The sequence below is a fragment of the Ixodes scapularis genome, unplaced genomic scaffold (assembly GCF_016920785.2).
Source record: "Ixodes scapularis isolate PalLabHiFi unplaced genomic scaffold, ASM1692078v2 PGA_scaffold0__279_contigs__length_252992795, whole genome shotgun sequence".
Classification (NCBI taxonomy): domain Eukaryota; kingdom Metazoa; phylum Arthropoda; class Arachnida; order Ixodida; family Ixodidae; genus Ixodes; species Ixodes scapularis.
In genome coordinates, this window is record NW_024609835.1 from 36007593 (window position 1) to 36034473 (window position 26881).

At 44.8% G+C, this 26881-nt stretch overlaps 4 protein-coding genes across 6 annotated transcripts in view; 2 read left to right on the forward strand and 2 right to left on the reverse strand.

The window, feature by feature from the left end:
- Nucleotides 1-180: 180 nt before the first annotated feature.
- LOC8038477 (phosphatidylglycerophosphatase and protein-tyrosine phosphatase 1) lies at nt 181-14195 on the forward strand. Its single transcript, XM_002412645.5, has 4 exons — nt 181-500; nt 623-703; nt 1035-1226; nt 11199-14195. Exons 1-4 carry the CDS (start codon nt 348-350, stop codon nt 11358-11360), a joined length of 588 nt encoding a protein of 195 aa, XP_002412690.2. The 5' UTR covers nt 181-347; the 3' UTR covers nt 11361-14195.
- A 2138-nt stretch (nt 14196-16333) lies between these two features.
- Nucleotides 16334-19143, reverse strand: LOC115322130 (succinate dehydrogenase [ubiquinone] cytochrome b small subunit, mitochondrial). Its single transcript, XM_029982428.3, has 4 exons — nt 18976-19143; nt 18704-18847; nt 18479-18614; nt 16334-16590 (listed from the first exon to the last, which is right to left on the reverse strand). The coding sequence occupies exons 1-4, from the start codon at nt 19010-19012 to the stop codon at nt 16413-16415; spliced, it is 495 nt and encodes a 164-aa protein (XP_029838288.1). The 5' UTR covers nt 19013-19143; the 3' UTR covers nt 16334-16412.
- Nucleotides 19144-19372: 229 nt separating this feature from the next.
- Nucleotides 19373-20891, forward strand: LOC8038479 (dnaJ homolog subfamily C member 1). Its single transcript, XM_002412646.5, has one exon. It carries the CDS (start codon nt 19474-19476, stop codon nt 20833-20835), a length of 1362 nt encoding a protein of 453 aa, XP_002412691.4. The 5' UTR covers nt 19373-19473; the 3' UTR covers nt 20836-20891.
- Nucleotides 20892-21295: 404 nt separating this feature from the next.
- The window catches only part of LOC115322096 (ubiquitin conjugation factor E4 A), a 35871-nt gene continuing 30285 nt past the window's right edge, over nt 21296-26881 (reverse strand). For 2 of the 3 annotated variants that reach the window (XM_040207114.3, XM_040207113.3), the window contains exons 16-19: nt 26557-26726; nt 26370-26463; nt 23248-23405; nt 21296-21515 (exon numbers count right to left, since the gene is read on the reverse strand). In XM_040207114.3, coding sequence (XP_040063048.2) covers nt 21404-21515; nt 23248-23405; nt 26370-26463; nt 26557-26726 — 534 coding nt within the window. In that variant the 3' untranslated portion in view covers nt 21296-21403. Of the gene's footprint in view, nt 21516-23247; nt 23406-26369; nt 26727-26881 lie in introns of all 3 variants that reach the window. The other variant, XM_040499721.2, reaches the window with a different exon arrangement.

A 26881-nucleotide genomic window follows, 5' to 3' on the forward strand; every position in this document is an offset into this window, starting at 1 on the left:
CCCTGTTGAATATTTCTTCCAAAAACAATAACAATAATAGTGCCTGTAAATGTGAAATTACTATTAAATGGAACTTTATAATTGCAGCAAGCGGTCAAAAATAATACAAGAAACGAGACAAACAAGTACAAGGAAGAAGGAACACAACGAAGCTAACGTTGGGAGGCGCTGGCTGCAGTCAAAGTGTCACTGGTCAAGTGTTCAACTTCCCATCCGTACGTCTGTAGCAAAACAGACGAGTGCAGCCTTCAGCCAGCATCAGCGCTGGCCAGGAGCTATCTGTGGTATCGCTAGAATTTAGCCGTCGTGAACGTTTTCTTTGTCCGTGTGCTTTTTCTGTGGATCGCATGGTGTTTCACGTTATGTTTTCGAGGGTGACATTCTATCCCACATTAGTCTACAATGTTGTCATGGAGCGTGTATCAACGCGACGCTGGTACGACCGGATCGACGATACCGTCTTTCTTGGAGCACTCCCGTTCCGGAGCATCACTCCAAAGGTTCGGCTCTCTTTCTCCTCTGCGGCTTCTCGTTGGCAGACGTTTTTTATTTACAAATGTGCACATTCTATGTGACGCGAGGATTCAAGGGCATCACTAAAGGCGTGTATTTCTTTTCTCAGCTCCTGGAAGAAGAGAACGTCCGGGGTGTCGTGTCAATGAACGAGGACTTCGAACTCAGATACTGGGTCACGAGCAAAGCGGTACGAACGAGTGCTATTTTTGTTTTTCTTCCTCGTGATGACGTCATCAAGCGTGGATCTTGCCCCCCTTTTCAATGTTTATGACCAGCGAATCGATGACCACATACTTGCGATCGTAGTTACGTCACTTGGAACCGCGATGGAACCGTTGCAGAAAGCGCAAAACTTCCATCCTTTTTAATTACCGGAAACGCCACATACCGTTGCTACCTGTACCATTGCTATCAGTTGGTATACCCTTTCCTCACGGATGAAGGACGGTGCTGATGAATTCAGTACGTAAAAGCTGCCTTCGCCTTAGTGCCAAGTGGCTCGCATTGACACCCTGCAGGAATGGGAAAAGAATGGTGTCAAGTTCCTCCAACTGAGCACCACAGACATCTTTGAGACGCCCTGCCTGGAGAAGTTGGAGCGGGGGGTGCAGTTCATCAGGAGCTTTGAAAACACAGACAAGACGGTGTACGTCCACTGCAAGGCCGGAAGGACGCGCAGCGCCACCCTTGTCGGCTGCTACCTCATGCAGGTGCGGTCTTGTCCTTGTCCCTGCTTGTACCTCTTGAATTGTGGGCTGGAATTGTGGGGGGGCTGTAATAAACTGTCCATAATCTGTGTTGAAAAAAAATACATATATAATTTTAATGCACGAGCTTTAAAGGAGCTGTGCAACAATTTTAACGTTGAAAGAATTGCATCTTCTACTTTTGACATTGTTCACCTTCTCACAAAGGACAGAAAACACGCCGCCTTCCTTCGAAACGTTGCGATTGCGCCGCGTAATCGCGATATGAAAATTAAAATATTCCCTGACTTGCAGCCGCAAGCGGCGGCCATGAGAAACACGCGGAATGACCTCAATGGGGGTCTTGTAGAAATATAGCAAGTTGTGCGAATACCTGCTGGATAAAAAGTAACTTTTCTATAAATCTTGTGGTTCCAACATAAACATAAATGCATCAAAAACCTGGTATCATCGACAAAACTTTTATTATACCGAGGTTTAGTGGCACCATCTATCCTAGGTCCACAAAACCGTCTGCTCTATCTGCTACCGCAGACAGCCGCCAGAAGCCGGAAGGGGACAGGGCCGGACGGGTATGGCCGGATCCGGACGAGACTTCCCTCCTTTTACCATATTATTTGCGCTGTGCCCGCCAGCACGCGGTCGCAAGCGGATGAGTTCTCGCTGGTCACTGATGGCTCTAGAGAGAGAGCTTCACGGGAACCCCGCGCAACCCCATTGACGTCACAGCGCACGTGACTCGGAAGATGGTGAAGGAGTTGAGATGCGCCGAAAACATCAATCTTCGTCCATTTTTAAAATAAAAACTTGGACCTGCAGGTCAAAAGCGTTTTTTTGTTTTTTTACTTCAGGAAGGTCGAGACACCAACTCCCAAATTATTTAAGCAAAGCACAGAAACTGTTGCACAGCTCCTTTAAATAAGGTTGAAAAGTGACGAGACATTTTTTGAGGCATGTTTTCACCTCTTGTCAGATGTAATGGTTCTAAATCTTGAATGTGCAGGGGTGGAACGGCTGCGCCATTTGTGCCATTTTGCGCTAGACGCATTTGTCTGCGCCATCCTGCGCCACAGCCAATACCTCGCGCCATTATGCACCAAATCGTAAAACGTGCACCAAAAAAAAAATTTATTTTGTCTTGATTTCGGTTTTTTTCGACTCGATTGGCAACAATGAGCACGTTTAGCTTGGTCTGCCTTGCAATCCTTTGTTCTGTTTATTCTCCCTGCGTATCCCAAGTCAGAAACGCGCAAAAGAACTCGGGGGTCGAATTCCAAGCGCTACATCACCTGCGACTGGATTGTTATTCTTCCACCATAAGCGGTTAAGCAAGTCGGCTGAGGTGAGGTCGAGTCGTTAAGCGTCAGATTGCCTGAGGCTCTGCGGCCCGGGATCCGGGATCCGGACGTCAGCCAGTTGAAAACAAATGAGCAAAAGATTTGTTTTAGTACTTCATCGTTAGAAGTTGGAACCGCATTCCCGCAAGATAAATCGTGATTTGATAGAAATGAAATAGAATAAACTCGAAATTCATAACCCTGTTCCTCCGCAGAACTACACGTCCACTGCTTACACACGTCACGTGGTGCGCACATATAATTGCTATGTCGAGCACGTGTGGGTTGTGCGATAAGCAGTGCTGGTTTGCATTTTGAGCAGCTGAAATCCACTCAAAAAATATTAAGAATACTATCTCCAGAAACATATGGTACTTGCTTTTTGGTTCTCATGAAGTTTCAAGATTTTGCATCTGTTACACTGTTATCCCATCCAGAGCCGTATATGTAGAGAGTTTGGCCATTTGTTGGGACGTATAGGAGACAAATGAGAAGGCACCATTGGCCGAATGCGGGCTGGGCGTGTTCCAGCGCGTCTTCAGAAATTCGAATGTGACCAACCAGAAGTTGGAAATAATACCCTGGCGGTGGTCGCGAGAAGCAAACCTGATAAGTGCATCGGACTAACTCTCGTTGACTAAAAATGTGGTACACGTGATGCTTCAATTACGCTCATCCAAAATGATGGTGGAAGAGTGCGACTAGCGGAGCGATCGACATAATCCTTGCGCCGAGGGCCGGAAATCTGCCGTCCGAGCGGTTATACTCTGTGCGAGCAAAACAGAGTTGAGCGACGCATTCGTTTCTTACATCTTTCTGCAAGATCATGATCAAAACACCACGTGCACCCTACTTTCACCCACAAAGAGTAACTACACTTCACTCTTACGTGCTTATTAAAACCATATATGAACATACACCTTTAATCAGAACTGTTTCTCGCTACCACCGCCAGGGGATTCTTTTCGGCTTCTCGTTGGTCAAGTGAGCATGCAAAGCCCTCAGTCCGAGTCTGGTGCACGCCCTGACTCTGCCCGCGCCTCCTATTGGCCATACTCTCTAAATACACGGCTCTGATCCCATCTACCTAGGTTCCTAACCACTCATGTTCATCTGTACTGCTAAGCACAATTGAGATTGCTCCCGTGCTTGTCAAAAACACAGAGCTGAAGTGCAATGAAAACTGATCTGAGCTGCTCCTAGCCTGCTTCAGAATGTAGTTTCAGCTGCTCCGAACCTGTTCCAAAACAGCTGTTTCAGCTGCTCCCGTGGCTGCTCCAAAGCACATTTCATGAGTTCCACCCCTGAATATGGCTTTCAGAAAAAGAGGAAAAGAACAGTTTGTTAAGACGAACAAAAATAATTTGCCTCGCTCGCATGTTCGAACTGTATGAGACTGGGGCCATCCGAAGAGTTTGGGAGGGAGGTGGGAAAAAGCATTGCAAACATTTCTTGTCATAGCATGAACGAAGTGCACCAATCTACAGCATGATCTAAATGATGACTCAGCACAATTAACCAAGCAATAGGACCCAACGGGCTTGAACACTAGGCCTTCGGCCTATATTCTGTTTAAGACGTTCAATGAGCTACCATTACGGCAGCTCATCTCACCTCCATATTAGTTTTGGTTCCTTTCTGGACGTCACTCCACTTCATCAGCGCCATCAATGGTGTGAAGAAGTACCATTTCGAGGCTTCGGAAACCGGCTTTGAGATTAATGAAAATAAGTGATGATGATAGTGTCAGAATTTATTGCGCTTGGTTTGCAGCGTCGCTCGGTGTGCAGGTGAACAGGGAAAGGCATTGTGCCCAGGCACGACAAGTGCACCTGGCACCAGCCGGGTGGTGCCTAGACATGTTATGGATAAGACACACAAAAACATGGACATAGTTGTACACAAACTGTTCACACATAAACACATGCACATACACAGAAACACGCATATACTTATACTGATATTTGTGCGATCACCCTACAGAGCCCCTGGGGGTCATCCCTGTCATGAGGTAATGTCTCTGTTAATCGAAGAGAATTGTTCCTTCAAAGGGCGGCTGCACGTATTGAGCACGACTCCCTGTGGCATGATGTGTGTGCTTAAGGCGGCTGGCCCTAACAGTATACTTGTTCATGCGAGGTGCAAAGAGCACATCGGGTGGTGCATCGCCCATGATGCGGCACTCTGGCCGAATCAGTGTTCCTGCGGTGTTTCAGAGCCTGCGACTTAGCACGTTGCAGGAACCCGGTGGTGCAGATATCCCAGGAGACTGTGGGGCGTGAGGAGAGGCATTCCCGTCTGTGTAGTGCGAGGGCTGCTCTGCGCTGTACACTTTCAAGAGTGTTCTCTAAGTGCCGCCGATAGGGGTCCCAATTGGAAGAACGTAACTAGCTGTGGGAGCACAAGGGCTGTAACCAGGTGCTTAAGTGATGCTGCCGGCATGCCGCAAGTGACCCAGGTGATAAACCCCCAAGGTGCGTTTCTCTCAGGAGACAGATCCATATGTGTTGCGACTAGTCCAGATGTTGGTTGAATGTTACTCCAAGAAGTTTTCATGCGGGTGACTCAGGGAAGTGAGGAGCTGGCCAAGGTCAGCCTGACGGTCACGCTCATAGTTTCTGTGTGGTTTAGTGGCAGTCGATTAGCTACATACCATTTGTAGCATGCATCGAGGTCACTTTAAAAGGAGGCAAATGCATCTTTTGAGTTTGAAGGTTGTATGAGGGACGGGCCGTCTGCATATAATATTGGCCTTAGCATGTAGATCATCAATGGTGTCATTAAAAAGGAAAAAAGTGTGGGACCTAGTACACTGCCTTGGGACAGTGTACTAAGAAAGGATGCCAAATCAACTATGCTTTTATCTCTCATCACCTCCATTGCTTTGCCACAAAAAGATCAAGTATTCCTTTTTGATATACTTGTTAGTGAGTGCGTTGGTAATGATGTAGGTTTACAAAGAGTTGTATACGTAAAGACAGGGGACGGGACAACACATCTTTCGCGTCTCTATTTTCTCAGTACGATGAATAACTTCTGCTTTAACCCTTTGGAGTCATGTGTCGGGTGACCCCCGACAAAAAAATATTCAGGTTCTGGTCAAATGTCGGGGCTCCCCCGACAGGCCCATTTCTCCTTTGCGGTCAGGTGTCGGGCGCGCCCCGACAATGTCAACTTGCGCCATCTGTCATCGGGAATGTAAACTAGACTTCTTCGCCCTTCGAAAGGTGCTGCAAATGACGCTACACATTTTTTTTTTTTTTTGCGAAATGCGCGGGCGGGAATGTTGCGCGCCCTTTCACGAGTTCATCATGGCAGCCTTTACTCCGTCCGCATTTTACGGAAAGGCTTGTGACTCAAGTGACAGTGAATGTGATTTTAGTGGAGAAGACACCTATGATGTAAAGGAGGCCTCTGAGATAGTCTCTGCATGATGAGTCCTCAGAGAGTGATGGTGACAGCACCGAGAGTGATGAGGAGACATGCGCCGCCGCCACCGCGCATGCCTATTTTTTTGGTTGCTGGAAGTGGGAGTAGTCAACAGCTACCATCCACTTCTGCCTCGAAAAACTCAGCCAAGACGAGCAAGCACCGCAGCACCTCACGTTTTGGAAGGCATTGATAAAGGACCTTGTTGGAAATGTCCGCAACCAGCCAAGGAAACGGGGGCGCTCTTCTGATGGAGACTGTGAAGAGAGGCTGAGTGGAAAGAACCACTTTATTGATAAACTCGATGGAAGCAAAAACAAGGACTGCGCCATCTGCAAGAACAGAAAAACCAAGGGGCAACGGCGCGAAACAGTGTTCTACTGCAAAACCTGCGCTTGTCAACCTGGCCTGCACCCTGGCGCTTGCTTTGAAAAATACCACACGCTGCGCAAGTACCGCTAGCATTTCAAGAACTGAAAGCACCCAGGAAAATGCAGAGTTATTTTCAATTGAACATATTACTATATTAAAATAAAAACGTTAAATTTCAAGTCACTTGTTGCTTGCATCACTTTTGCATAAACTAATTCTGACCTGAGGGGCCGACAAGGGGAAAACTCACATGACCCCAAAAGGTTAAAAGGCTTATTCGTTTATGCCACCACAGAGACAGGCCCGATCAACCCCTGGAAAATACGTGAAGACAAACATGGAGGCAGTGGGAACGCTAATAAGACACCTTTACTTGCTCTCGCACTGGGAACCTGCCAATAATGATATGGCACCATGAGGGAACAAAGGATTTCAGTTGTATTTTAAGAAAATATATGCCCTCTGTGACAGGCATACGGCATTTAGAGCAGGGGATAATTATGTTGTGTTCAATTAAGTATCAATTCTCTCATTTAGGCTGTTTGGCATGTTTATATATTTAATTTATTTGCAGAAAACCCCACAGCGCTGAAGCATTAGAGCAGGGGGGTGAGTTTTTCAATGAAAATAACACAAATTTAACAGTTATATGCATCAATACACATCAGCACATGTAAGCACATGCAACAGAAGAACACTTCCGTCAAACCAAAATCTTCCACACCTCAGTAATTCTGCGTCGTCACATGTCGGCACAGATCCGCAATGCAGGGGGAACACTGGTTTTGGAGCTTTCTAATTTTTTGGCCAAGCCTAATGAAACAGTGGAGACTTTTTCAAACTTTTGTGCCAATTTCAAATGTTGTTTTTTTTTAATTTGAAATTAGTATGTTTGTTCTTAGGAGAATTATAATTAACCAGACTTTGTTTCCGAAAGCAAAAATGAAAACAATTTTTTTTTAAAAGAATGTTTTAACATATGGTGAGATACTACAGATTATGAAGAAGACAACGTTGGAAGATCTTAGTTTGAACCATAGTTCAGTGTTCAATGTGTGGCTACCAAGCAATAAAACAATAGTTCAATCAAAAATTTTCCTACACCTATACTGAAAAATCTGCTTCCACCACTGCATGCTTTGCATATTTAGCGACATGTTGCTAAAACAGTTATACTTCTGTCTGCCCTAGATGCTGAGAATATCCCTCCTGAAAATTTGTAAGCCCAAAATTTGTGTTTAGCTTCAGTGCAATTTCAGCCCACATAGAATTATAAAGTGATATTATGGCTCAAATATTAATCTTAAAAAAAAAAAAAAAAAAAAAACTTGACATAAAAAAGGTGTAGATTTTAAAATTGCCACCTCCCGCCCCCCAAAACAAAAAAACAAAAAAAAGAAGTTTTTTATTGATTTTTTTGGCTTCAAAGACTTGTCTCCCTTAAATCAAAGTAAAAAGAAAAAGTATGTTTACATTTGGTTTATAAAGGTAAAAAATGAATCCCTATCAGCTCATCCATATCCTCAGGCAGGTCATTCCATTCTGATATGGTTCTTTGGAAAAAAATTATATTTTATATAGTTTGTGCAACATTCTATTTTATGTATTTCTTCCCCGGTGATCTCTCCTATCCGAGATGTAATGGGGTGTTTCCAAATGTACCGATTTATATTTATAGACGAGCAGTACCGGATAATTGGGAGACAAAAAGCCATCCTCCTTTTCTCTCTCTCTATCTCTCAATTCGTTGTGTACATTGTGTGATTAGGCCACTTCCACTCATCCATTTTAGCCTTGGACCGGGCAGAAGTCCCATAACTCTTCCTACTATAGAAGCAAGGTCGGAGTTGTCAAACTGGACTTCCTTGTGCATGGGGGAAATGTCACCACTTACCAGTTCCTGGAACTCAAAAGAACAAAAGTTTCCTTATGATTTGCACAGACTGTGAGGAATGCATATTTGAAGAGCAGAAATAAACTATAGCCTAATCGGCCGAGGCGCACGCTTGTTTCTGTATTTCAACTTCGCATATTTTACGCATGCTGCGTGCAAACCAGAGCCGGAGTAGTACACTACTTCATTGGTCGGCGTTCTCTTGGCCCCTTGAGCTAAGTTATGGTTAACAAGACAAAGAATATGCGTTGAGTACATTATTTATCAAGACAAAGAATATGCGTTGAGTACATTATTTATCTTTTAAACAAATCCTTAGGGTAATTTTTTTTTTGTTGTTCTGGGGTGTGCTTGTGTTTTTGAGAAATTTTTCAGTTGCCTTTCTGTTTTAAATTGCTCTTAAAAAAAGAAACTGTGTTTTCGAGGGTCACACGTGCCATTTTGATGTGTTGCACCAGTTGCAGAAGGGGGTTATCTTTTACTCTGTTGAATTATATTTTCAGAGACTGTTTGCCCTACTTTTAATTTTGTGTCACTGGATACAGCAGCTGTTTTTCTTTGGTAGACATTCACCTGTTTTTAGACCCCCCGTGAACGTGCGAGGTTATTCTCTCTGCAACTGTTGTAGTTTTATGCCTGGATAGTTTTATCGTTTCTTGTATTTTCGGTCATGTTCTTCTTTGTATTTTGTTTTTGCATTTGAGGAGGAAGCCGAATTTGAGCTTCATAAAGGCACTTTTTTGTGAAAATCAATACTTATAATAAAAATAAAATGATGGCCCTTTCATGCCTCGTGAATATGAAATGTTCATTCTGAACATTGGTTAGCCAATCTGAAAAACTCGTTTTATGGTCTCTAATAGGTACACCTCTCCTCGAAGCAAGTTTCATAATTTTGTGCAATGCCACAGTTTTCAAGTAGAATCCAGTATTGGCTAATGTTTGCACCTTTGTCGGTTTTCGTACACATTGGGTTCAGTCTGATTTCTTTCCGAGAAAAACAAACTTGCGGTGGACCTTGACAAAAGCAAGAGTGCTTTAGTGACACTTCAGTGGAGGTTTTGAATGCATGTATATAGGCAAGTATGCCTGTGTTTAAAACCTCCGAAAAAATTGCTACCTCCTGAACCATACACAGTAATATAAAAAAGGTGCCCCATTGCATATCTGTACTCAACTGTGATGTCAATTACATAGTATATGTCTTCTCTGAAATACTTGATTCCAGGAAATTAGCAACAGTGCCACCATTTTCGTCAAGTGCTGAGCTGTGGCAGACACCGGTTTCTTTTTTTACTGTGTTGGGGTTACATTTTTATTTTTATAAACCAATTTTTTTTTTTTTATTTAAATGGCATCCTTTTTTTTTTTGTGTGTGATTTCAAGCAAACGAACAGATATCACTCATTGGCTTCCTCAGTTTGTTTTTCAGACAAAATGATGTTTAATGGGAAAGGAAAGCTAGGCAAACAAACACACTGCTTCTTGCTACTGCCACACATGGTGCTGTATATGTTCCTTAGTGAGTGACAAGGGCAGAACGGCAGGGAGGAGCTTCTGTTGTCCCGCCTAAGGTGCAAACTTCCTACCTTCGACAACGCTACGTCTTATACTCCTTGAGTGCGCTTGCGTGCAGCCAAAGCAAGTCAGAAGGCACGGAGCATGTGCTGTAAGTCGGGTGTTCAAGAAACCCGCCCTGCAATTCTAATTCTGTCAGTGGCTATGGTGGGTATCTGGTAGTACCAAAAAAAAAAAATTTTTTTTTTCCCCAGGAAAGTGTTTTTCTACCAAAGTTGGAGTTTTATACTTCTCCATGATAGATGCACTGCTGATTTCCATGGTTTGATAGGGTTACAATGGCATTTGCCATGCCACTGCCTGTGGTTTGGGTGTTGTCATTGGTCCCCCTGGATTTTCAACTCAATGAATTTAAACCATTTCTGTATTTCTTTCCTGTTGGCAAACAAGTAACATAATGTAACAACTTTTTGTTTTATAGAGTCAATCTAGGGTAACCAAGGAAACCAATTATAGCTGCTGTTTTGTGGGCTGAATACTGATTAACAATACCATTAGGTAAGAGTTGAAGCCAGCTTATTCATTTATTTGAGCTAGGGATATGCTTGTATTATGTGCATCAGAAAAATTGTTCCCGACTTCTAGGGCAAGTTGCTTTTTCAAACGCAGGGAGTTTGTTCGACACAAATTACATGAATGAATGTCCCATGCATTTACCTCGTAGCTAGAGATTTCATTTATTATTTATTTCATAATACAATAGGCCAGACTTCTGGGCCAAGCAGGATGGGCATGTTGAACAAAAACATGTAATCATTCGCATAAAAATAATGCAAACAACAGATCACAGACTCAAAAGTGCTTGGTGCAGCTCACATTCATAGTTTGACCCTGCCATTACCCTTGTCATTGAGCACGGCTTCTCATGTTGCACCATGTCTGAGTTGCACACCATTTTAGTGATCATTGTAAAGAAAGACTGCAATCTTCTTTACATTATTCATATACTGCGTTTGATTTGACTGAAAGGATGAAATTGCCGCACTAATGTTTACACTGCAGGAAGCCCCTTTTTTTTTTTTTAATGCAATGTTTTACATTTTTGCATAAGAAGGGCACGTTTACCGGCCGCATGGCACGACTCGTGCATTACGCAGTAACTACACAAGAGCACTCCAACACAATGCCCTCTACCAATCCTTCCTGATCAGATTTTTCTTTGCCACAGCAGTCGTAAAGATTGAGGTAGTTGGACATCAGAGGATCTAGCTCTGTGAGAAATGTTTGGTGTGCACAAAGTTGGCCTTCTAAACGAAGGAAGTTTTTGCTATGCTTTAGCGGGGTGCGAGTTCCGCCGCTGACCGCCGCCTAACACCTTTATCGGCACCTTACCGATCTCAGCCCCTCTTGTCTCACGTCCTCCAGAGATACACGTGGACCCCTCAGAGAGCAGTGGAGCTGCTACGTGAGAAGCGGCCGCACATCCTGCTGCACTACGCCCAGTGGGAGGCTCTGCACACCTACTTCAACAAGCATGTGGCCTCGGGCACAGGCAACGGCCAAGTGCTGGGCAGCACGCCCGGCTAGCTCGTGCCATGTCCCCCTTGGCTCGCCCGTTCTGGGAGTGCCGTTGGTACTAACATCCCTCGACTCTACACATGTGCCTCGTGTGACTGCTACGCAATCCGGGAGGTGCTGGGTGGCCCCGTTTCTTTCAGCTTGCGCAGATTGTCTCGCTGGTTCGGCGGGTCATTCTTAGTCGTGGTGTGTCGCGGGCGACACGTAAACTGAGTGCATTGTCTGGTTCTCGATTGAAGGTTTTTTTTGTTGCCGGCTTGGGACTGGCAGGATTAAGGTTGGTTTTAATGGCATAAATGTTAGAGTACAGATGTTTTGGCTCTTGAGGGTTAAAAGGTTAATAGTCTGCAACCTCCTAATGGTGTACCTACTCAAGATTCCCTAGAGCTTTCACATAGGTTAGGTCTAGGATGTGTCTATCCTGGAGTCCTGCACAGTAGTTTATATAGTTTTTTTATTGTTTACTTTTGTATTTTAAACATTGCTGGTGGCCGCTGAGGAAACTGCAAGTGGAAGCTATTTTTTAACATTTGTTTTAGTTTTCATCCTTAGTTTTTTAAGCAGTATGAAAGAATGATCAGTGAGAACAGTAAAGACTTGCAAGCTAGTAAACATTCAAAGTTCCTTGGTTCTTTCACTACAGTGGAAAAACCATTTGTGTGTAGCTATGGGCCATTGCAAATATTCTGGAATTCTTGCCTTAGCCATTTTTAGTAGAGAAAAAACGAGCGCACTGGTCAAGTTGAAACATAAAATGGACAGACAAAAACAACAGATGTGCCAGGTACAACCACATGGAATTTTGTGAATGGAACTGATAGACCACAAGCAAATAAGTTAAGAGGGAGGAGGGAGGGTAGAAAGGAAACTTGACTGGCTGGGGATGTGGGATTTGTGAAATCTGGATTTTAGGTCCACAATACTGATTGGGTTGCATCGGGTGGGATGTGGAGGGCAGAACGTAAAAGTTTTCTTATGGACGTCTTGAATACAAGCATCGCCCCACCCTCCTATCTTGCGTCCGAAGGGGATGTCTCTTGCCTCCAGCCAGAGCTTGGGCAGCATTCAAGGCCAGCCTTGTTTCCTCTCCATCTTCTCTCTCTTCTTAACTCATTCGTAGCGCACGGTTCTGCGCATTATGCCTTATGTGTAGTTGCAATCGAAAGATCTTTGTTTGTGCGTTCATTTCTTAATAGAGCTGCACTGCCATTGAAAATGGTTTATGGCTGTGGCAAGCAAGATGAACAGACTTCAGCTAGCAAAGGCAGAACAGAAAAAAAGAAAAGGTGCAGTATTCACAGTATATAGCTCTGTTGACTAGCCATTTTTCCCTGCAATTACTTCTGTCCAACTACCATCATCTAACAATTTAGAGATATGGCACCTTTTAAACCTAGTGTACCTTCATGAGGTTTGCCTTTTTTTTATTCATTATGGGATTGAATGTAACAGCATGGGCAATTCTCTCAGGTTTAGTCAAATCACTACCAGCATTGTATCTTACCAAGCGTATCCGAGTGCATTCTGATATGGGTGACAGCACCCTCCATATAGTGACAGTAAACCCAAACTCAAGGGTACAGGAACATACATGTTGCCTCACACCCTTTATCTTGAAGTAGCTGTCTTCTGATCAGCTCTGCTGGTTTTCACGTCCCTATATAGCACACAGGGCTTGCTCATCCTTCAGTAATGCCACCTGCCTGAAAATGTCTCCCTGCAGCACTTATCCCACATGTATTGCTGTGGTGTGGACTATAGATTGCTAGCTCAGTATAATATGCAAATCATAGTCTTCCACTAATGTTTGCACTGATGCCTGTGATTTGTCCCAAATCTGCTAACCTGTAACCTGGTCTACACATGTCCGATAAGGTGAGCCGTCACTGGTTGTATCTGTAGTACAATCTTCGTGCAGGTCTAGTTTTTGTAAACTGTCACCTGCTTGCTGAAAAGAGCCACAATATAGAGTGAAATGGTAAAGATAGAATGTTCAAAAGTCTGACACTGGGTAAAAAGCTATAAACCAGAAGTAAATCAGTGCAAGATGAGGTTTGGGCAAGAACCATTCCAACTTTAGTACTGCTGTGTTTGTTAATATTTGGCAGAATTCTTTTTTCATAAATTGTGAGTTTTTCTGATGTCATTCTATTTTTCAATTGCAATTTGAAGCTTTTAGGAGTTTTCATCTTCAAGTTGGCAATAATCGTTTTCTGACGAATTAGTATGTGAGGAAAAGAATTCTTATGAGTCACCCTTACCCCAGTTTATTGCAGACATGTTTTGCAACATTTACACACTTTTTAGTAATACGTTGTCACATTCTATGTAGCAATGCATTTGCTGTTAACAGAGTACAAACCACGTGATAGTATATATTCAGCCAGTGTTATCTCATGACAGCAGGTGTAAACAGATATTGATTACGATGTGGTACTCATTAAGTTGTTGCAGGTTGTAGCGAATATTTATGGCAATGCATTTACATCTGGTTCCTTGTAAATACTATGTGCAATGTACTAATATCTTTGTTGCAACCTCTCTTTCATGCTAAAGGTCATTCCCACCCCTTTGAAATACAAGATATTTATTTTAGCAAGTTTGTGCCCAGCCACAAGAACTCATATGCAAAGGATGTCTGTTGGCAAGACGGGAGAAAGCAATGTCTAGGTTGAACACAAGGTGCCGTTATCGAGTGTGGTGCATCTGCAAGGGACGTTAACCATATCTCCTATCGTTTTTAAATGGGTTGGGAGGAACAAGTGTTGTGGTTTGTGATAGCACACGTGTTATGTGCACCTCACTGTCACTTCTGGAAATAAATTGCAGTAATTCTATGACCTATTCTCGATTGGCTGCTTGCAACGGAAGATGTCAGATTTTATGAGGGAACCAGAGCCTTATCATTGCAGCATCTGCTGAAGTGAAGCCCTGGTGTACGAATAATGCCCCGTGTGTCTTACCGAGTGTTAAGGATCCTTGATCAAACACACGAGTCACTATGAGTGTTAAACACACAAACGCTTTGTATGGTATCTTCCAGCACAGATAAACGAAAAACATAGCGGTATGTTGTTGCCGGTGCCACTTACAACTGTGGGTCAAACGACTGAACCCGAGCTCTGAACCTGAACTCTATGGGGTGAATGACATGAAAACACATACAGAACAACACTGGATGAGGGTATGTTTCGAGTGTCAAGGTGCCAAACCTTTACTCCAAAGCGGGATCGAGAAACACGGCCGCGAGAAGGCACGGATGCAGCCAAATTGCGACGGGCGTATTAGAAGAGGTCGAAGCGGACACGGTGGATACAGCTTCACTATGCGACTTAATGTGGGCCCTGTCACTGGTGGCTCTGCTAACCAGCTGCCAAGGCAGAGCGGCACACCTCCTGTAGGCGTCGCACGCTCCCTACAGTGTGTTCAGGAAAGCCGTGGTATTGTAGCCTAGTCCAGCGCTGTGCAACTAAATTCTTCCAACAGAGGAGGAGCACATGCTGGGAGGCTCTTGGAGCATGGCAGCGCATCGCTGATCCTTCAATCTGTCAAGTTGCTTTTTCAGAACTTGCTCGTGACATGTCTTTCACATTTTTACGACAATAATATTCAGTACTAGTCAATCCTCATATCTGTAAGGAGCACGAGGCATCCAGAACACAGATCACATGTCTTTCCAAAAATATTAATTTTTCGGTACACTGTAAACCATCGAGCAAGTGCCCCATCAAAATTTGAAGATAATCACGAAAAAATAGGGGATGGGCACATGTAAGGTCATCAATTTTACATATATATGTACTGTGCAGATTTTTTTAGATGTTTCAAATTTTGGGTGTGGGTGCTTAGTGTGGAATGGGTGGGTGCATGGTATTTTATGGTATATATAAAAATTATTAATTTCTTTACCAGTCAACACTGTGATCTCTGTATGCACCACTGCAGCTTTCGTCAAATTGCAGCCAGCTCAGTTGGGACGTTTTCTACACAGCAGCAAGGAGGCCAATAAAGAGCCCTCAAAATATAAAGTTTCCTCTCCCACAAGAATGCTTTCTGTTTTTCAGGCAAGATTGAGGAGCCCTCGCTGGTAAAAGTTTTGTGGGTTTAGGCCTCTGAAGAACGCCAATATTTGGGGTCACCCATGACAAAAAATCGAGAGGTTTAGACATCTCCAATGCGAAATTGCAGCTCTAATTTTGCATTAGAGAAAAGATTGTATGCATAGGAGAAAGGCACACTTTCAAATCTGGATGCATTCGAGCGCCTGACGTGTTTAAAAAGAAACGGAAACTTCGTGAATGTTGATACCTGCATTGCAATAAAATTTACAAAATTAGACTGTGGCTATTATGCAAGAATATATGTTAGACAGAGATCCACTGACAAACTGTGTTCGTCATTCGTCCATTCTTTTTTTTCTTTCTTTAAATTCGAAATTGAAGAAAGGATATTTGCATATAGCAAGGCTTATAAATCCCCTCAATTAAGTATAGCTGGCCATCTCCACAGGTTTAATTTCATGTAATATCCATCGTTTCCTAGCGATCACAATGGAGGTATTGGACTTTCTGAGGCCACACGTCATAAATATAGTTAGATTAAAATTAGCTTAGAAATCCTTGATTGGAAGTTTGGGAACAACATTTGTGAGTTCAGCTGGGTTTTTGTTTAAGCATATGGTGCAACAGTAGTGAAAGGCTTGGAGAAACTATTTGATATTCCATTCAAAAATATTCTACTCCAACCAATCTTCGCTCTGAATTCGCTCCGAACTCAAAATCCACTATTTGTACATGACTACCGTAAAATACCGGAGGAGTGCCCACCCTACTTTAGCTGAAAACTAGGTTAATCTAGACATGAGCATTTGTCCGGTCAGATTGGGTGCCTGAAGTATAATTTGCAAAGTTCAAATGTTAATGGTGGGCGCTTCCACGGAATTTTACAGTAGTATTGAGTGATGATCAACTTGAAAAGTCATATTTGGGGGTCCTATGTTCCTTTTATTCTCCCTAACTGTCCCCAGTGCAGATCTGTATGCTCCAGACTGCAGATCCTTGCTCAGAGGGACCAGACAAGCTGAACAGCCTTGACAATGCCCACGTCGGTGAAGTTGAAGTAGAGGAGCCCTACCAGGGCAGAGATGGAGAGGGCATACACGGCTCCCACAGCCACCTTGGGGATCATGGCTCCGAAGATGGATGGCCGCACGTAGTCCACCACTATCGTCTCGACTCCCCTAAAAAACGAACGGCACGACTGGATAAAAGGTTGTCCAAACAGGACACAGCAAATTTTGTGCACGGCATCTGCTGCGCCGGTACAGCAAATGCTGTACTTGCACAGCCTCCACTTCCGTACCAGCAATGCCCAACTTTTGAGACAGCAAATGCTAGGCACGGCATTTGCTACACCAGAAGTGGAGGTTTTTATCTGATTCTAGACTGCTTTGGGACGTTTGGTTTGCCCGGGGGAAAGCTACCATCCACTTCCGTCCTTGGACAGTGGCTTGGAGAGTGTTCATCCTGTGGGCCCAGAAAACCACTCGCACGCTCAAGGCCTCCGCCATTGCTGTCGGCTCTCAATCTCTTGAAAACAAGGAAGTGGAGGAGACAATAACAAGGACAAAAGTCATGCTGTTTGTGTGGTTGATGTCTTCACTGAAAATGGACATGCACACTGCAACTTTTAAGTTTTCTGAGAAGCTAGTATGCTTTTTTTTGCTGTGTACAGCATTTGCTGTGTCCTGTTTGGACAGCCCTTAACATAGTAGAGATGGGTGTTGTGGATTGTACTATTGACAACAACTATTCTCGCGCACACATGGCTGCACAGTGCACGATTGGAACGGCGGCAAGGCGCTTGACCAATCGCCTCTTGTTTTCAATGTAAATAGTAAACCCATCTTTGTTTCCTTTTCAATGCTGTCCATCAGTTCATTATGCAAGAATAGTGACCCCTTAATTCGCGAAGACTCCTCTATTATCAATGCCCCCTAAAAATTTGGACCACCTCTTAATTTAAATCCCTGGCGGTATAGCAGGGGCTACACAGGGGAGAACCCCAGGAGACTGAACATATTTTGTTTGCAGTCTGAAAATGTATGCAAACAAACTGATGAACAGAGTGCAATAAAACTTTTCACAATGGTGTCATATGCGTAGGTTCGTAGATAAAAATGCAAGAGAAGAAAAAGCGTGTTATTTCTGTGCACAGGAAGAAAAACAAACCAACTGTTCAGTTGGTGCTGCTGCTCACAGATTGCAACACATGAAGAACTTGAAAGCTTGGAGATGAACACACAAAATACTACCAAACTGCACTCCGTTATTAGCTTATTGATACCTTTGTTTTTTTTTAAGAGTGAACAGCACTTTCAAACACTTGTAAGCACTGCAGTCATTTTCAAGCCGTCACTGAAAATATTTTAAATTTATTTTACAAAAAGGCAGCGTCTCTTCTTCTGGCAGCCGAAAGAATAATTTCCTAAAATTCTACTGGCAGTCGCCCCCCATTGGCTGTCTGAAATAATGTGAGAACGGCCAGTAGAATACTGAATTCATTCTTCCGGCATTTCGTGGAAACACATTTCATGGACAACTTTTCGTAGATACAAGTTTTACAGACATACATTTCGTCGACACTAGTGTTTCATCGACACTCATTACATGAATTGCACGGCATTGGGACATTTCATCGCGGGTGTATTACTGGGGACGCATGTTAAAAACCTACACGACCCCCCCATTCACGCTGCCTACGGTGACAGTCTGCAGTGGTTTATTACAAAAATGTTAACCCACCTGGCTCACCCGTACACGCTGCTTCGCGGCGACAATCTGGGGCGGCTTACAGAAAAAAGCTAATCTGAGCTGTCGATGGGCCAATGGGAGGCCCCTGGCAGTAGAATTTTAAGGAAACTATCCTCCCGGCTGCCGGGAGAACCCTCACTACCTTTATTTAATTTCATTTATTTGGCTCAGGAGAGTCGGGAGAAGAGCAGAAAGGCGGAAGGCCCATGCCAGTTGGTCTGCAAATGTCGGTTACTGCCTCGCGAGGTTTCTCTCTGGGGGGTCTTTTAATGGCCAAGTCAGACTTCAAGCACACACATGCGAATTAAAACTTACCAGTGCAAGTGCATGGTGACAGAGATGGCAAGCAAGGAGTCCATAACAGCATTTGGGAACATAAAAGCTCCCGGAATGACCGCCAGCAGGGAAGCGGCCAGGAGTCGTTCAGCCTTCCAAATGTTCACGTAGTTCGCTGCAAGCAACGCAAAATGAGGTAAAAGAATTAAATGCATCACATCTCTATAGAAATATTCGGCACTGAGTAACATCGTAGATGCATACCATCCGCCGATGCCAGTCGCACCGTCGTCACTTGAGGCTGGTAGGGTGCCAGCTTTTGAGAAGCCACGAACGATGTCAACGGTGCCTGCTGCCTTGACAGTGTCGACAGGAAGGCCCTTGCCTGGAAGCGACTAAACGAGGTTCCTATCGAAATAACAAGTGGAGGGATGTTTACCCAAACGAAGAGAAAACTCTTCCACTCGTGCAAGCCTACACCGATCTTCGAATCTGTACCTCTTCAAGGTACCTCAACTGAACTGGATTGTTCTTACCTCTGCACACTGTCAGTCGTAACATGTTAACGGCCATCTTCTCCCTGTATTTACAATTGTCGTCGCTATTTTTTGAAGAAGCTGAGGCTCGCTCAACAGTAAACGCACGAACTGCTCCTGTCCTCTTCTGGAGGTCGCAGTCGGTCGCAAAACGCAAATTTCTACGGAATTGGCTACGGTCGACTCCTGACCGGCTTTACAGCCTCACCACCTGGATCTCTAAACGACTTGGTATAATAAACTAACGCAACAAACTTTTAATACCACTACATAATTATAGCAATAATTATCTTAAATATAACGTTGTTGTAAATGTTATAATTATAATAACTGCTTAGACAGCTTCAAACCCCAGAACCAATTTCGCCAATTTTCTTTTGCGATCATCATCGTTAGCAAAATCACAAAGAAAAGAAAAAGAATATATGTCGTCGACGTAATCATGCTTCTTTCAGTTATTTCAGTTTCTTCCTACCTGTTGGCATTTATTGAATTCCCATGTATTTAAGGATGACAAGGTATGTGATATTTGCAACGTTCCTCTTCTACGGCAGCGTGTCCGCGTGGACTCAGGAGGACCTTGAGCTCTTCGACGTGGTGGAAGATGTCAACGAAAATTTCTACTCCTTCCTCGGTCTGTCGAAAGACGTCGACACCGCGGGCATCAAGAAAGCGTACAGAAAATTGTCGCTTCAGTATCACCCCGACAAAAATAAGGAGCAGGGCTCGGAAGACAAGTTTCGAAAGATAGTGGCAGTGGTAGAAATCCTGAAAGATGAGGAAAAGAGGAAAAAATACCATTCGATCCTGGAAAACGGCTTGCCCGATTGGCGCCAGCCGGTCTTTTACTACAGGAGGGTCCGCAAGATGGGCATGAGCGAGCTGTGCGTGTTTCTGCTCGTCCTCGTCACTCTAGGGCAACACGTCGTCGCCTGGGCCGCCTACTGGGAGCGCAAGTTCGAGCTGGAAGAGACGGTGCTCGCCAAGTTCAAGCGGAGAGACAAGAGGTCCAAAAAAGCTAACAGTGCCGTTGAGGACGAAATTCGCGCCTCGTACATAGAGAGCCTCGAAAAGCCGCAGTACCGGGACCTGCTCGTGGTTCGTTTGGTCTTATTCTTGGCGTACGTCGTGCGAAACTTACCCTCCATAACTCGGGAGTGCCTAAGACAAATACAGGAGCGACGGAATAGGGTTGTCGAGGAAGCAAGTAGCGAAGACGAAGCGTACGACGACAGAAGCGAGCGGGAACGCAGGCCCAAACGGCGCGTGCGCGTGATTCCGGAGGCCTCCGAGGTCACCTCAAACCTGTCTCCACCATCGACAGAGTCTTCGACGAGCAGGGAAAGCGAGGCCACCTGCTCGGACACTTGCAAGACTCCGTGGAGCGAAGACGACACCGTGGCCCTGATCAGGGCGATGAAGAAGTACCCCACAGGCACCGTGGAGCGGTGGCAGAAGATTGCAGACCTGCTAAACCGCACTGCAGATGAAGTCATCCTCGTCATGAAGCAGCTGAAGAAGTCCAACCTCACCGCCAACATCGTACCGCATGCTCAGGGTGTGACGGCCCACGACTACGAAAGCGTGACGGCGTTTGACCAGGCGCCGACGATCAGGTTGCTGGCAGACTCTGCGGACGGTGGCGCCCAGCCATTGCAGAAGGCGGACGACTGGAGCCAGGCGCAGCAGAAGTGCATGGAGGCTGCACTGCAGAGGTTTCCCAAGGGCACCGAGGATCGGTGGGACAGGATTGCCGAGGCCGTGCCTGGCAAGTCTAGGGAAGACTGTATGCTCAGGTTCAAGTTCCTCGTGGAGGCACTCCGGAGGCGAAAGGTTGAGGAAAAGTCTAAAACAAATTAAAGGGACGCTTTTCGCGCGGTTGTTTATGGATATATATAAATATATATTTATTTTCAGCTGTCCTGGTGGTTTTTACGGCAAAGGGATATCGCAGATGGCATTTAGAGACCCGTGACTGGTGGATGTATCTTGTACAAGAGATGGTTCTTATGATGCAAGACAGTGGGAAGAATTGGGGCCAAATTAGATTGGCTCTAGAAGTTGTAGGCTGGGGCATCAAAACTACTGCCCATAGGGTACTGTCACTACCATACTAGCCCATCAATAACTTTTAGGCATTTCTCAAATGGACTGGCCTACTCTCTATGCCATGTCAGCCTTTGGATTCAACTGCTACGCTTGAGCAAAACAGTAAATCAAATGTGACAAATTGGATGAGAATAAGTATGTGATGACAGGAGCAGTTATAAATTTTGGACCTAAAACATGGATAACGGCGTTTTGATAATGTGGCAGCACGCTGAGAAAAAGAAACAGATTTATTGCTCCGCTAGGTATGTACAGCCTCTGCATCCAAGTAACAAGAAAATAGAGCCTATGAACAACAAACAACGCTACCAGCTTCGGATCAATTGGTCATTCGTTTTGCTCTCCACTCCAGGATCTTGTTCTTGAGGTCGTTGTCCGAGGTCACCATCTCCATTGTCAGGGGAGACCGGTTGAAAGGGTCAGTCTGGTCACTGGAAAGGAAGCCAACAAAGGATGAGCCGGAGCATTCGCTTCCATGCCTCAAACCAGTACCCATGTGCCGATTCAGTTCCACAGCTGCCACAAGAGGCCTGGTAAAGCAACATTAACCCAAAATGCATCGTGCTCTTGCACTTGTTTTCCAAGATGCATATGCTAGTGTGCCTAAAAACTTGTACTACTTGGTGTGCTGGTAGCTGGTGATATTGGTAAGATTCCTGCCTATAGAAGAAGTCTATCGTGAGAGGGCAGCATTAAGTGCTATAAGTCGGAGTTCACGATGCACAGAGGCGCTTGTGACTCCAGGTTGTATATCATATAGGCCGTATTCCAAAAGTTAGTAGATCTCGCTGCGGGTCGAGGCGCTCGAAAACCTGCTTGCGTTCAGCTTCGCTCGATATGACCCGCAAGAGTGACTTATTTACTCGAGGGAGAGCCATAGTGCTGGATTTTGTTTAGGTAACCTACCATTGGACATCAATTTTGTGTCAGCGCTCGGCTGGGACTCGTGTCAAAGCAGCAGAGATTTAGCCAAACGTTGACGTAGCACTCTCATTTTCTTCCGTTTCAAAAGTGTGAAACCAAAAACTGTTAGGTGCCAGCCATGTAATGCCTTCAGAGTTAAAAATGCAACCTAAAATTTGCTGTCTCTTTTTGGTCATTTTAGGGATGCTACCATATTTTCCTATGTATAGGACGTTTTCACAAGGGCGTCACCATCTTGCAATATAGTCACCTCCAGTATGAAAGTGACAGTCTTTTTTAGACTTAAGCTAGGTGGCGCAAGCTACTGTCCGCTACAAAAAGTATAGCCAGTAATATCCATCCATCCATCCATCCATGGGCGAAAAATTTTTTTGCTGTCGCCACGCCAATTAAGATACAAGTGTAACCATCACCCATTCTCGTTTTGTCTCCCCTCTATTTTTTTGGTATTTGCAGGTTGAAATGTTTTATTATATTTTAGTCGCTCATACCGGATTTGCTACCGTGTGGCTGGGGACGAGAATAAGCGAAAAAGGTCTACAAGTTGCATTTTGTTTCTCACATTTATGTTGGTGTGTCTTACACCATAGTGAAACTTGTATGCCTTTTTACTTTTTACAAGGGAATTGCCTCTACAAAATGCAGGTTGTATCAACATTTCTGACAAAGAAAAAACAGCAGCGCTCACCGATGGTGTGATCTTTCGGTGGTCCGAAGATAGTGCAAAGTGCAGCGGCATAGGTCTGTGGTTACCAGTGGCGTATACAGGAATTTTTTTTTCGGAGGACGGGGGGAGGGGCACAGGACTGAGGCGGCTTGAATGTCTATGATTTAGGGTGTGGAGGGGGGGGGGGGGGGTGTTCAGAATGCAGGTGTATATTATAGGGTTTCGTGGGGGGGGGCTAAAGCCCCATAAGCCTCCCCCACGCCACTGGTGGTTACAGATTTGCCGTGCTGACCAAACAAAGTGTGACTTGCATATCAACTTTTTTGGAGAAAACGGCTGTCTATAGGGGGTGCGACTTACAGACCGAAAAATATGGTTTTTGGATATCGTTGTCACAAAAATTTCCCAATACCAATGAAAGGACATTAAAAATGTGTCCCCCTCCTCGATTAAAAAAGGAAAAAAAATTTTTGGCCAATTTCAGTTTGAAATTTTTGGAGTCAATTCTGCTGCAAAGGTTTTCAGCCAGCGAAAAGGAGCAAGCTGACGTCCCAACTTTAGTCCAGACTTGCCTGAGCAGATGTCTTGCTATGGTGGAACGGTCCAGGGTGATGCCAGAACTCGGCAGGACCACCGGGTCGTTCATGATGGTACTCATGATTGGGTCCAGGAACTCTTCAGGCGCATCTCCAATAGCTTCATCCTCTTGCTTCTGATGCGACGCCGCTTTCTGCGTGGGGTGGGGGGTACAGGAACAGTTAGTATATTGTTCTTCACTGCCTGCTGTATTCGAGAAGCTAACGCTAACATTCTAAGGTTGTGAGTAGGCTAAACATTTATTTGAAGTAGACATTACAATGCCACCATTGAGGCATGAGATAATGGTATCACAAAATTCTGCATTGTCCAAGACTTCATAAGGCAGATCTAATGACTTGCAGAACCGCACGAGTTCTTCGTCTATGGTGCCAGTTTCAGGCAAATTGAATTATGTATACTTGGAATAAAGAGCGTGCTGGTAGGGGTAAAATATAAATAAGGGAAGGACATAAAGACAAGGACGGACAAGACGTTTCCCAACTGGCAGCGAACGTTTATTGACGACTTGGACGGGCCGGGCTCTGTATGTAATATCACGGATTTCAACTTCCAGAATGCTGTAGTGTCCACAACAGCCTCACTATTGGTTGGTCCTGCCTGCAGTCATTTAGGATGAAAGGATCATAAAGCCTCAATATTTACATGCCACCCATTTTCAGTAACCAGCAACTCTAACCCTTTCACTGCCATTTTTTTTTAATTATGCAAATTTTTAAATTGTTTTTTGTCTCTATTGTTTAGACACATTCTTTCTAAAGGAGAAATTATGAGCAATTTTTCTACGAGACCTTAGTTATTAAATACCGTTGTGTTTTGTATTTAGGCGTCATGACTACTTGCAATGCAGTTTTTCTATTCTCAAACAAAAAAGTCCTCATTATTTTTAAAGAAAATTTTATGGATATAGAACATTTATAATTTGCAAGAAAGGAATATGGCAAGAAGCGTCTTCATCTTGACATCCTGTAGACCAACTGTAGCCTGATTAAGAATCTCGAAGTTGGTCTTCGAACGGTAGATCTCAAAGCAAGGTGCAGTCTTTGCACCAGTATCTTGTTTCCCTCTGGATCTTGGTCCCTCTGGCAGATGAGGCCTTGCGGTGGACGACACAGCACCGTGCTGGGAACTGCTTGTTCTCTGTTAGAGGAATGAAGCTTACAAAATGGTGAGCTGTAAGCCTCGAGGCTTCATTGTCAAACTTTTTTCCAACTTTCTTCTGTTGGCTCTCATTGCCATTTGCTGCAACCACCTTTTCTACAAGGTCCAGTTGATAGTCCAGTTGACTGAGTGAGCCTTCTTGTTTCTTGCACAGAACAAGAGTCATAGACACACTTGTCGGAAAGGTGCTGAAGATCTTCTTGTAATGGACCTTCTGCCCATTTCTCACAGCTGGGTAGTAAGAGAGGTTCTGGTCGCCCTTGTCAACACCTCCCATGGTGTTGTAGTCGTAAACCGCAGCAGGCTTTACGACTTTCTCAATCCATGCGTTAACTCCTTCGACAACCGTCGCATCTCAAACTGTGCTTAGCAAGGTAACAAGCTTTCTGTCGCACCATTGCAGGGCCATGCACTTTCCTCGCTGAAACGCCCAGATTTTCTTTTTTAGTTTGAGGTCTCTGAAAAGGGGCATGTCCGTCCTTGTTGGCCGAACCGTGCCACAGACATAGGTATTTTGCTGCAGGAGTTTGTCTACAAAGTCCATAGAGGTGTAGTAGTTATCGATAGTGACGCAGTACCCTTAGCAAAGAAAAGGTTCCGTCAGGCTCATGACAACCTTCGTGCCCGTGGCACTGTCTGCATCCAGCGTAACAGTCCCTGTGCTGGCGGACACAATGAGGTTAGAGATGTACCTGTTCTCAAACTCGCAAAGACTGAACGCCAAAGCGTGAGCGCTTCAGTGGCAGGTACTGTTTTCAGGATAGCCTTTCTCTGTACAGCATTTACCTTTCACCCATTACTACAGTGCTTTCAGGAACCATAGAGGTCGAGAAACCATTCCTAGAGGAGACATGGCAACGGCCACAGCTTGCGGAGCTTCGGTTGAGAGTGCTACGATTCATTGATCACGTCTTTGTTGTCGGAGAAATGAAGAAACTTCATTACTATCAGGTGAAATCTGTTCTTGCTCACGAATTCATCAAAGATGGGGGTTTGCAGAATTCTCCTGGTCGACCAATACATGGCGAGTTCAGGCTTGTCCATAATGCCTTGCAGCAATATCGATGCGAGGAACACCTTGAGCTCTTCCGCAGTCAACAGCTTCCACACTGCAGCGCGAGAGCCATCAGCTGTCAGATGCTTTGCGAGAAACTGTGAGGCATACCTGTTCGTTTCTTGCACGATCAAGGCGATGACTTTGTCGTCAAAAAAGAGCTAGAAAAACTCGAAAGGGTTGCGCTTATCTTGAACTGTAGCCGTCATACCGGGCAACGCCATAAAGGGAAATCGAGGGGTTGGAAGTGGCAGCTTCTCATTGCCAAGTTTCATCCACTTCCGAGATGCCTGTAAATCTTTGTCGTCACTTGTGTCACACTTGTCTGAGCTCAGTCCAAAATCAGATGCATAGTCACTCGCAATGTCCAGAAGCAGCTCCTCATCTTCATCTGAACTGCTTTGAATCTAGGCAAAACTGCATATTTTGCCGTGGTACAGGATTGTGTCTGTTGCCGCAAGCGTTTGAGAATGCCGCCGTTTTTAAAACCCAGGCTACCAGATGATTGCTCTATCTTCGCCGAAATTGGCAGAGCGCAAAAAAAGTGAGTTGCCTAGCGCCATCTGGTATTTGCCGGTAACAACGGAACGCTTTAGACGAGCCCAGCTCGTCTGTGGCATGTAGGAGACATATACGCATCGCAGGATGAGTCAGGCTCGTCACTGAGAGAATTAGCGCAGCAAGCGTGGACAAGTGAGACTCGTCCATGGCAGTTGAAGGGTTGAGGAACAAAATCAACATAAACTGGTGCCACACCCAGCTTCTCTAGTTAATGTTAATGCAGCAAATTAATTGCACGCTGCCTGAGTACCCTCAATGGACACTTTCTTTGCGACACAGATATTGCAATTGAGTTGGGAGACCGGGTCCACCAATACATACCAGAATTTTTTCTGCTAGTTCACCGACTCCAATGGATAGAATGCTCTGGCCTATTTTCAAGAGGACGCTCTGTGCTTGGGGGAACAGTTCAGGGCTGAGAAAAGAGAAGAAACAAGTAAAAGACGGCAAGATGGCTGCTGCAGCCTCTGCGGCTTCTGTGGCCCCCACGGGTTTATGCTCGACCCACCTGTATGACCTGCCGTCCCTGGACACGGCCACGCAGAATGCCTGCGCGGTCTCGGAGTTGGCACAGCCCAGGTTGGTGTAGATCCTGCAGATGTTCTGCACCAGCTCCTGAGGCTTAAACTCATACTCGCTGAAGTCCTTCACCTTCAGGTTCTTCTTCTGGGGTCCAACCTTTGGGAAAGAGCAGAGTCAATTTATAGAGGTTAAATTCATCTACACTTGTGCACTGACTGGATGGCGGGTGCACCTCAGCTGCAAAGTTTGTGCGAGATTAGCAGAGCGCACAAAATGCTGCGTGTCCCTGCTTTGTTGTCTTCTTTTGTTTT